Consider the following 11,636-nt stretch of genomic DNA (forward strand, 5'->3'; position numbering starts at 1 on the left):
CATGTTATCGTTACGCAACCTGAGCTACCGTTCAAAACAGAGCCTGTAGGAAAAAAGAAAAAGGAAGAAGCCAGACTCGCATTGTTCACATCCATGCATACCAGTATCCATGTAGTTGATTACTTGGGTGAGGTAATTAATCACAGTCATGAAAAAGATATCGATAAAGTGCAGTTACACCGAACCAAGTGCACTTCGATTATTAAAAATATATTGGCGTTGCATTTTCCCAAATCCTAAAAGAAGATATTAAAGATCAACCCTACAATATATTGGTTGATGAGTCTACAGATATTGCAATACAGGAATACCTTGGGGTCATTATAATTTATTACAGTTTTAGATATCAAAAAATAGTATCTACCTGTAAAGACCTTGCTGAACTAACTGAGTGCAATGCTGAAGGTATTATCTCTGCTATCAAGGAGACATTAAAATGATTTGATCTGCGAATTGATAATTTAATGGGAATTGGTACAGTCAATGCTTCTGTAATGGTTGGCGTAAATAATGGGGTCTTTACTAAATTGAAAGAAGAAGTACCACACTTATTAGTTTTGGTACGTTGTTTATGTCACTCTTTGCAACTGGCTGTTTCAGCTGCGGCCAAGCAATTTTTGCCGAGGAATTTGGAGTTTTTAATTAGAGAGACGTATGACTGGTTTGCTCGTTCATCTTCCAGACACACTGTGTATAAAGAGTTATATAAAACCATCAACGAAGGACAAAAACCCTATAAAATTGTTCAAGTATGCCAAACAATATCGTTCTCAATAGAGTCTGATATACACGCAATGGCTAGAGTTGAAAACTCATTTTTCTATAGCTAAGTTGCATGAAAGATGTCATACGGCAGAGAGTTACTGCACTCTATGTACGCGAACGAGATGAATTATGCGTATATTTCGTTTTCATATCCAATATTGATTGAGATAAACAGAGTTAATGAAATGTTCGAGTCAAAAGATACTGACCACACATTATTCTGTGGGAGTTGACCAACCTGATAGATATGCTTGTCAGCAAGGTTACGTTACCTACACATAAAATTAATATTTTTACTCAATATGTCCGTGACTTTTTAGATCCAAAATGCTATCTGGGATACCGATTTGAAAAACAAATACTCGAAATGCGAGAAAAGGGATTACCAAGGGAAGAGGAAGAAATAGTGCGGACTCGGTGCATGCAATTTATAGTGAGTTTATTTGACGAAATAAAAAATAGGCTTCCAGCAGGGCCGTAGCGAAAAGAAAAACCAGGGGGGGACGGAATCCAAATTTTCCCAACTTTCGAAAAAATGAAAGCCGAGGGATTAGTTACTACTATCATATATTAATTTCCTTACTTAGCTATCCAAAGATTGGCTGAATGTTTATGCCCGATAGAGTATGCACAAACAAAAATAAATTTTGGTAATTATAAAATAAAAATAATAATGGGAATTATTCTACTTTGGACCAAGGTCCTTGGTCTTCCACCATATCCACCATGTATAGGAATATTCAATACAAATGAAAGGAAACAACACTTAAATAATATTGTGCTTATTGTTTTCTACTATTATTTTTTCTATTTTCACGGCCCAAAATTTCCCAACTTTTTCAAGTCGAAAAAACAGCGAAAAGTTTTGAATTTTGTAAAATTGTTACTTCAAAATTTGTGGACTGTTCAGGACTGTTCTCTTACTTGGGAAAAATTAAACTTTTTTGAAGTTTTCAAACAACTCAGAATTTCATCGACTCAAATTATTGGGATCTCCAAGTTATACATGTTGGGAAATCCGGACCTTCTCCTGTTTCTTCCTCTTTTTTTTATTACCGCTTCCTTTCTTTTCTTTCATTTTAATTTTTTTAATTTGTATTCATTTTTTTACTATTATTTTTTTCAATCTTCACGGCCTAAAATTTACCAACTTTCTCTCAACTTTTTCCCAAGTCGAAAAAGCAGGGGGGAAGCTCCCCCCATCCCCCTCCATGGCGACGGCCCTGGCTTCCAGAAAATGTGGAATTAATGGAAAAAATTTCGCGAATAAGTGTCAAAAAAGCACTTAGTCATAACAAAGAAGATCTACTAGACATTATAGCTCAATTAAATAAAAGTTCTGAATTCATTGCGAAAGTGGACGATCAATGGCAACAAATTCATTTATTGAAATGGCAGGAAACCAAAAATAAAGTTGGTGGAAAATTTTGCGATTTTTTAAACTGATGCGATTTTTGTTAGTGGATTCTGGTGGTTTTAGAGATCGCTTCTGGTGGGTAGCTTGATACTTTGTTGGCAACACTGCGCTGTATTGGCAGGTTTCTGCAAATATGGCGGAAGTCAACGAAATAGATTCCTCAGACCTCAGATTAAAGGTGCCGCTACAGTATATAATCTGTGGTGTCGCTTTCGAGTGTGTCTTCTGATTGTTTATTATTTTATTATTGGGAATTCTAATTGTTCAATTTGTTTATCATTCTGTGATATTTATGAGTATATGAACACAAACTCACAGTTAGATAGGAGTCGATTATAGTGTAAAAGTACAAGCACAATAAAAAGATTAAAGCTATACATACTATGGTACAAGCAATAAGTAAAGATATAAGAATAAGACGAGAAACGATTGATAAATCCTTGATCTCTCTAATGACAAACAATCCTATTCTCACAAACTTGAAATGATTACAGCTTTTTAAAATCCTAAAACCATTGGCAATGTTTATGATATGAAATATCAACACTTGTTGAATTTTTATAAACTCAAAAGTCATTATTGCCAATTTTTTTTATTTTTTTTGAAGATTGAATAATGACTACTAGTGAATGCGAAAGTAGAAGTAGGTCCATTGAGAGAAAACCTGGCTGGCAAGTTTGCAATGAATATATGGTGAAATTGGAACCAAGTGAATTCAAAGCCAATGAAGGTGAAGAGTTTGACAATCGCTTCAATTCCAAAAAAGACTTCATGGATTTCAAAAACGACGACACCAGCTGTGAGGAACAGGAAGAAAAATATGTTCCACTGAACGTAGATTTATCTATGATTGAAAAGGAGATAGGACACATCAAAAGTGAGGATAATGTTAATATGAATGATGATGTCCCATGCAAGAAAGAAGTGAATGACACTTCTAACTGTGCAAAACAGGACGAAAAATATCATCCACTGACAGTGGATTTGTTGATTAATAAGGAGATGGGAGAACTAAAAAGTGAGGATGAAGTTGATATCAAAAATGTCAAAACTGAAATATGCCAGAAAGAAATGAATTACATTAATTACTGTGAAGAACAGGAAGAAAAATATGCCCCACTGACAGTAGATTTGTCAATAATTAAAGAGGAGGTAGGAATAATTGAAAGTGAAGATGATGTTGATATCGACCAAGACCTCAAAACTGAAAATGTAACCGAGTACAAGAGTTGTGAAATGCTACACAATGCACCTACAAGTGCACTGGGTCAGGTTATGACTCGGGATGTAAAAGCGTCTGGGACTGGTCAAAGCACTGGTAACGTATTTCCTGTTTTATTTTTGTCTTGGTGAAATAGAGTCGGTATACTGAATTTCTGCCTTTCGATGACAAGTTTGTCATTGTTTGTAAACTAGGTAATACAGAAGGGTTTGCACTCAAATTTTTCTTAGTAAAGAAGTTCACTCAAGCAGGCCCGGATTTCCTATTAGGTCAACTAAGAAGATGGTCTAGAGCTAGAGCATAGACTGGCAGGGAAAGCAGAGTGGAAAAAGTTTTTCAATAATTCAACGGTCAAGAAGAAAACATTAGGTTCAAAATAATAAACAGCTCAATCAAATCAAATAACTCCAATTTTAGAACACATTAAGTGTCAAGTGAGACAGCTATGCTATACCTAATTGTTTTGCCAATTGTCAATAAGTGAGCATACAAAAATGGTCTGTTCGACCCTCCACTGCTCACACCTACTAAAATTCTGCCAAATGAGCTTTTTGACGAAACCTCTTAGCTTATTTGGTGAGTATTTTCTCATGTGTGATTGCTAATAACAATTTTTAGGACGATAGTTGAAGATACTTTTTCTGGCAACAGGAAGGTAAAGATACTGAACACTTACACATTTTCCAGTAGGGATGGCTGTACTCGTATTTTGAAGATCATAATCAATAATAATGAAGGAGTTAATATTGTATAGAGAAACATGTCTAATGGCTCTCAGTCATTGACAATTTCAAATACAAATGTTCTATTTTAGACCAATCTGAAACATGTCATATATTTAAAAAGAAATAATTCATAAAATATTAAGTAAACACTAAGTAAACATTTTTAAAATTTAGGTGAATGTGTTACTTGATTACTGGACTACCAGGATCCAAACATTTTTATCAAGTCTTTTTGACTTATTAAAGTGGTAGTATGCTAAAGGTACTCATTTATTTTGTTCAGATTATCATCTACCATCATCTGAAAAACATTGAAAGTGTGTTTGATTTGCTAGAAAGTGTATACTTATTTATGTTTGATATTCATTTAATGAATATCAAATATAGATTTACTAATTTCAGTTATTTTGTAGGTCCTGAAATTATACCACAAGACGTTACTAGTACTAAAACTGGCCAAATTCAAGATGAAACTAATGGAAATGAGCCTATCTTGAAACGGGGTGGAAAACATTCCAAAAATAAAACTTGTACTGGAAAAAAAACATTGCTTTGTAAAATGTGTCCAAAATCTTTCAGATTCAGGAGTCAGTTGAAAACCCATGAGAGGGCTCACAGTTCTGAAAAGCAATTCAAATGTAAATTATGTACCAAGTCTTATAGTTATAGATCTAATTTAATAATCCACGAGAGAACGCATACTGGGGAGAAACCATTTAGCTGTAGGTTCTGCCCAAAATCTTTCATTCAAAGCAGCATACTGCATATCCACGAAAAAATTCATACTGGAGAAAAACAATATCATTGCAAAATCTGTTCAAAGTCTTACACTCATAGCAGTAGTTTGAAAGTGCATGAGAGAACTCATACAGGCGAGAAACCATACTACTGTAAATTATGCTTCAAATATTTCACTCATATAAGTACCTTGAGAGACCATCAAAGGTTGCATGGGGGAGAAAAACCATTTAAATGCAAAGTCTGCTTATTATCTTTCATGCAAAACAGTAAATTAAAAATGCATGAAAGAATTCATTCTGGAGAAAACCTATTTCATTGTAAGAGGTGCTCCAAATCTTACAGTGATGAAAGTAGCTTAAAAGAACATGAAAAAACGCATACTGGAAAAAAACCATTTCATTGTGAAATTTGTTCAAAATCCTTCCATAAAAACAATGCACTAAAAATTCATGAGAAGATTCATACCGAACAAAAGCCCTTCAATTGTAATATATGTTCTAAATCTTTCAATGAAAGTATTGGCTTGAAGAGACATGAAAGATCTCATACAGCAGAAAAAACATTTCATTGTAATTACTGTTCAAAATCTTTCTTAAAAGCCAGTGCACTTAAAGTTCATGAAAGAATTCATACAGGCGAAAAGCCATATAAGTGTAAAGTATGCTCAAAGGCTTTCAGTCAGAAAGGCCATTTGAAACCACATGAATATACACATACTCAGGAAAAGCCGTTTCATTGCAAAGTGTGCACAAAATCTTTCTCTCGAAAGCTGTATTTAAGAGCTCATGATTGTGAAGGGATGCAGGAAACCATTTTATTGTGAATTTTTCTCAAAATACGGTATTCTTATTCGACCAATAAAGTTTAATCTGTATAGAATGTGTTAATTATATGATTAGAACATATCGGTGTTGTATTCAAGCAACACTTCATTATGGGATTTCCACTAAACACTTCACAAAACAACAACACTTGCTTCACTATATGATAACTTCTACAAGCTTGGTCAATTGAACGTCTGAAGAAACTATTGTATAGTGAAACATGTGTTACGGTTTTGTAACCTGTTTAGTGAAAATGTCACAATGAAGTGTTACTTAAATACATGGATTTTCATCAAGTATCGGCCAATTCCATCACATACATATTAATATTAATGAAACTACAGTAATTTTGAAATAGGAGTATTATCAATCCTTCAGAGTGAGTGGCATATGACTTGTGTTATTTCATAAAATTCAACTTCTACTTTGCTCAAGCACTTAGTTTCAAATGTCCTTTCAATAACAAACCTGTATTGTCATTTGAAATTATTTGGAAAAAAATTAACTTCTACTTAACTACTAAATTTTGAGGGTGGAAAATGGTTTTTCGAGATTTCCACTGAAACTAGACCTCTTCTGTTTAAAAATCTGTTTAAAATCTGTTTTTTCCGTTAATCAGCTGTCGCCCCCATATGAACGATAACTCTCAGAAGTTGAGAAACTTGTGCGAGCTAAGGACTAACGAGGTCTTACCTTTTAACGTGTGATTCCTAACACGGTTGCATTCCAGCTTCAAACAGATACATTCTCTCGAGAAAAATATCTGGTCGAGGCGGGAATCGAACCCACGGTCTTCCGATCGTGAGTCGGGCGCACCACCACCGCGGCCAATTCCACAGAAGTTGAAAAACTTTGAATGAGAAAGTTGTAGATAATGTAAACAATGTAGAACCTATTTCCACATAATTTAAAATCTTCCTAGAAAAACAGGAACATCCAGTTTTGATATTTTCTTAGGAAAATAATAAAGTTACTTTTTGAGTTCACAATATGCTGCATTTTTTTTATTAAAATTTTTATAACATTGATTTTATTTCACATTTAATAAAATACATTATTTTTAAACTACAATATCTTTGTGGCATGGGCAATGAATATTGGAAATTTATGATTTTAATTTGCTACATAGTATAAAACAAAGTCGCTTCCCGCTGTCTGTCGATATGTATGCTTAGATCTTTGGAACTACGCAACGGATTTTGATTCGGGTTTTTTTAATAGATAGAGTTATTCATATGTATATAACATGCATAATATAGTAGAGAAACACTGATAATTTTAGAGGTTTCTAATGTGATGTCATAACTTGCATGTCCTTACATTGCAAACGCTGTCTGAACCCTACGAGATAGATAAAAAAATGTACTACAGTATTGTACACCTTGAAAAGATCTACAAAAAAGTTCATGATGGTATATGTCTATCTCTTAGGGATAACCCACAATAAAACCATTTTTTATCCTCGAGAAATAATGGGTTTTTTTGTTGACTCTGTTCTTTAATTTAATAGTATACCTTGAAAAACCGAACATGCACATTCCATTAAAAAAATTCAATTATAATGCATGACAATATGAATATTAGTAACTGCGTAAACAGATTATTGGTTCCATTCCATATGTGAAAGAATAGAATACTCTCATGGTAGCACATGTCAATTTGAATAAAAATTACAACAAATTTGAGTAAAAAATCGATCAGGATAAATAAAAGAATGCAGACCTTTCAGTTTCTCTTACAAGAGTGTTATAATGTTATTTGTGTCTTGTATAATAGATATATTGTTTATACATATACTGACCATCAGTTAATGGTCACAATTTTGAGGATGAGAAAACTAAATTCCATTCTTTTTTGCAAACATAAAATCAGGTTTGTTATAGGACAAATCTTGGTGAGGGGGAAGGAGTTGAAAGTTTCATATCGCTTTATCGAACTCAGTCAACAGGAAAAAAGAATTATATAAAAACTTGACAAAACACTATATTTTTAGAAAATTAATGTTTCTTTAGAAATTGATAATAAAAGATATAAAAATGAAGTGACCTGTTTAATAAAGCAAACAAAAATTACATATGGCATCTTCAAGATCAATAAACCATTCGAACATTATAAAAAGTGGAATTCCAGCAAGTAGCAACATCTTGTACGATTTTTCAAAGGAAGATGCACTTCTTCTGAAATAAGTCACTTTTGAATTGAATTTGGAAATAATGGACTGAACCAATTCATTTGCATCTTTCACAATAAGGTTCAGAGTGTGTGCAAAACACCCAAAATATTTCCAAATCAACTGCACTTGCGAAGCATTTGTAATGTTACTATCATTGTCTGAAACTGTCATTAAATTTTTTTTTCAAGCATAGAGCAACTATTCATCTATATAATGTGCTGTAATGGACAGAGGTCCAACAATCTGAAGTAATAGGTATATACCTATATTCAGGATGTTTCTCATTTCTTCCTTAGCTTTATTGAGACGAGTTTTATGAAGAGCTGCAATCATGGAACTGGAAATGGTGTATCTATTTGGTACTTCAACATTTGGGTTTGAGACACTCACGAATTTGCGAAAAACTTTGTCTTCTACGACACTGAAAGGCTGAAAATATATCTTAAATAATTTCAAACTGTCTGGTTTGTTTAATTTTCATTGTAATGTAATCTGTTTTTGCACTGTCAACCTGTTTTCTATCCACAATGTGTTAGTTTTTTTTTTAATATATGCTGTTATTATTTATACTGCTTTCTCCTCTTCTTGGGTTTTTCATTTTTGGGCATGTCCTACCTACTAGATGTCTTTTGTAATCCAGAAAAATGACTTGTTGGATGCTTTCTCTTCAAGTGCTTCTTCAAATTGGAAATAGAAGATATATAAGATAATATTTGCCTACACACAGTACATTTTGCATCATGAGCATCAACAACAAAAAAAATCCAAATTGAGCTCGTCTTATTATCAGACATGATTCAAAACTAGAATTCTGATCTGATCAAGTAAAAAGTAGCAAAGAGTATGTTTTAACTCTCATTCCTCGTTCGTATTTAGTAATTACCATTAAACAAAATAGCCAAAAATCACTTCATAAATAAACAAATATAAATACAAATTATCTAGAATGATTTAGAATATCTACCTCCTAACCACTTGTAACAACTAGTTTATATCCCACAAATATTTTCATCAGGTGTGGTTTTGTCAGTGGACAGACAGTACAGTACGTCTTCCAAAGAAATACTGGGATCAGGCACTCCTGCATACCTATTGCGAAAGTACGCCTCAGCACTTTGTTTCAAGCTCGACCAATTTGTGTTGCGATATACAGGGTGTTTATTAAACTGGGACTATTTTAAGAATATTTTGTCCTTTGATGATTTTTGATAGGGCGCTTTGTTTCGAAGATACGGGGCGAAAAACATTTTCGGCAATAACAGTTTTTACCAAAAATTACATACAATGTTTCTTGATCTACAAGAACTGTTACTACCCCCGCTCGGATGCAAGAATCCAATCTTCTCCTCATCGACTCCCGAACTCTTTCAAAAACACTAGGATCGTTTCTGGTTACGTTACACCCAGTAATTATCCGATTTCTCAAGTCTTCCACTGTAATCAGAATTTTGTTGACAGGTACCAACGGAATTGTTAGATTTGTTATTAGTTGGTAGTCCAATGTAGTACGCTATACTTTTATTGCGGCTACGTTGATGATTTTAAATTTACCAAAATAATTATTGTCGAAATTCTTTTTCGCCCCGTATCTTCGAAACAAAGCGCTCTATTAAAAATCATCAGAGGACAAAATATCCTTAGAATGTTCCAATGAATAGTCCCTTATTTTTTTGCCGGATGTTTAATAAACACCCTGTATTATTGCAGTGTCGGTCAGCGAAACTTACTGTAACGAATCTGAAGCCGCCCCTGAACAATATGTCGGCCAGCGAATAAATACATGACATCTCCGCAAAATGAATGCAGTCGGCAACCGCCGGTTAAACTCTAGTTGAGTACCGAAACTACCAGGGAATTCTAGAACGATCGTTACCGATATATAAGGTCGGCTTCTCGTCCTAAGAGGGCAGTTGAGTTTAGAAAGTGAATCGAGCGGTTAAACGAAGAAATCAAATAATGGAAATAAATTAAGCGTTAGTTGCTAAGTGTGGAATATAAATTAGTTTGTGATAGTGAAATATTGTTGGAAATAAATTTGTTTAAGACAGTTAATTCTTTAATTTTTCACATTATTTTATTTCCGTCTGTGTGTTACTCAAAAAGACCATTCAAATAAAAACCCATTCGCTTAGTATAAAAAAACTTTATTTCCAGAAGTTCAGATAGGAGTTATCTTTCAATACATTTTTATGAAAGATGACGCGAGTTCACTTTTGAACCAATGATTTGGGCTGAGTCATCTTGGTCTTGATGGGGTGAATGGTCCTTGAAGTCTTTCCTGGCTCATTATCGAACGAATGTAAGTTTCAATTAAACTGTGGTTTCGAGAGAATGCGCTCATTACTAGCAACAAACAGGTAAAATCAACAGGATTTTCAAAGCGAGGATCAAATTCGGGGCGCATAGAATATTCGGGTTTTTGTGTATATATACAGCGTTGACTCACGGTGGATGCGTAGGTTAGACGTTTCTGGAAAACGCAAAGCATGATTTTTCTGAAAATTTCACCCCTCACATTTATTTACCTGTTCTATCGATCTAAAATATTTTCAGCATTGCTGCGTTGCCACTTCTATCAAAAAGTCCTAGCAATTATATTTTTTTAAATGGAACACCCCGTATATTAATACATTTTTGGAATCGCTCTAGTATTTTAATACTTTTTTGTCGATAATGTCCTATACCTATCTCTATCTGTTTTCGAGATAAAAAATAAATTGTGCTAAATATATATGGTCCAAAACATAGCCTTAATTGAAATTAAGTACATCAGTACTCTCAATTCATGAAAAGTTGATATTTTGATGATAGTTTGGACAAACTCGAAATATTCAAATAACACCAAGAAATCGACTCCACATCATACAGGGCGTGCTAAAATTACTATTATTTCCATTGTGCATAAAAGTAGTCGAAAGTTCATTTTTTCAAATGAAACCCTCTGTATATTACTCGATAAATTGAAAGATGGTGAAAAATGCTTCAAGATGATATACATGTATATAGGTATAGGGACATGCATGTCCCTATACTTAAATCGTCAAGTTTTCTTAATAAAGCCGTTTTTGTGGAAAAATAGTTATTCACGTTTTACCTACAAGTGTTGAAAGTGGCATTTTATTTTGTGAGTGGGGATTATTGCAAAACGAGCGTCAGCAAGTGGAGCAAACTCACGAGCAAAATAAAATCACTTTTCACAAATGTATCATACAAAATTTTTTGTATAACGTTACTGCTGATAATAAAAAAAATTATAGGGTCCATGGGATTTGAACACACGATCTTTGGATTACAAGAAATATGTTACAAGTACATACGCCAACTCACGTTATTTCAAGGAGGATTATTGGTTAGTCATGAAGGACTTTCTACAGTTGGACTGAATATTACTTCGTCATCGTCAGTAACTTATTCACAGGGATTTAATATTACCAATAGCACGAACTGCATGTGTGAACTTTTCTAAATGATTTTGATGAAATGACGGAGGGACATAAGTTGAAAAAAAATCGATGAAAAACTTTTCCTGTCATGATGATCTTGAAAAACAAACAATCTGGCCTACAATGGCAATATAAGCCATACTAACAAATTTCCAAATTCAGAACTGGCAAAAATTAATATTTCAAAATTTCATGTTATATAAAAAAAATTACTTCCATCTATCAATTTATTTAATTGAAGTATGAAACATTACATTTTCAAAATTATATTTACGTAAAATGAGTGACATGTACCGAGTTGAAAAATAAAATAAAAAAAAAAATTG

General features: G+C 33.4%; 1 protein-coding gene across 2 annotated transcripts; it reads left to right on the plus strand.

Annotated features, from left to right (window-relative positions):
• The first annotated feature begins 2,310 nt into the window (after positions 1 to 2,310).
• On the plus strand, positions 2,311 to 8,434 carry LOC111515904 (uncharacterized). Of its 2 annotated transcripts, XR_012467022.1 has the most exons (3): positions 2,311 to 3,500; positions 4,543 to 7,347; positions 8,101 to 8,434. XR_012467022.1 is itself a non-coding variant. In XM_023172103.2 (2 exons), the coding sequence occupies exons 1-2, from the start codon at positions 2,798 to 2,800 to the stop codon at positions 5,691 to 5,693; spliced, it is 1,854 nt and encodes a 617-aa protein (XP_023027871.2). In that variant the 5' UTR covers positions 2,311 to 2,797; the 3' UTR covers positions 5,694 to 8,434. The 2 variants fall into 2 exon arrangements, 1 of the variants encoding a protein (XP_023027871.2); XM_023172103.2 differs by having other exon boundaries at positions 4,543 to 8,434.
• The last annotated feature ends 3,202 nt before the right edge of the window (positions 8,435 to 11,636 follow it).

The sequence above is a fragment of the Leptinotarsa decemlineata genome, unplaced genomic scaffold (assembly GCF_025532065.1).
Source record: "Leptinotarsa decemlineata unplaced genomic scaffold, Ldec_3_MD MMD2_tig00026307_RagTag_RagTag, whole genome shotgun sequence".
Lineage (NCBI taxonomy): Eukaryota > Metazoa > Arthropoda > Insecta > Coleoptera > Chrysomelidae > Leptinotarsa > Leptinotarsa decemlineata.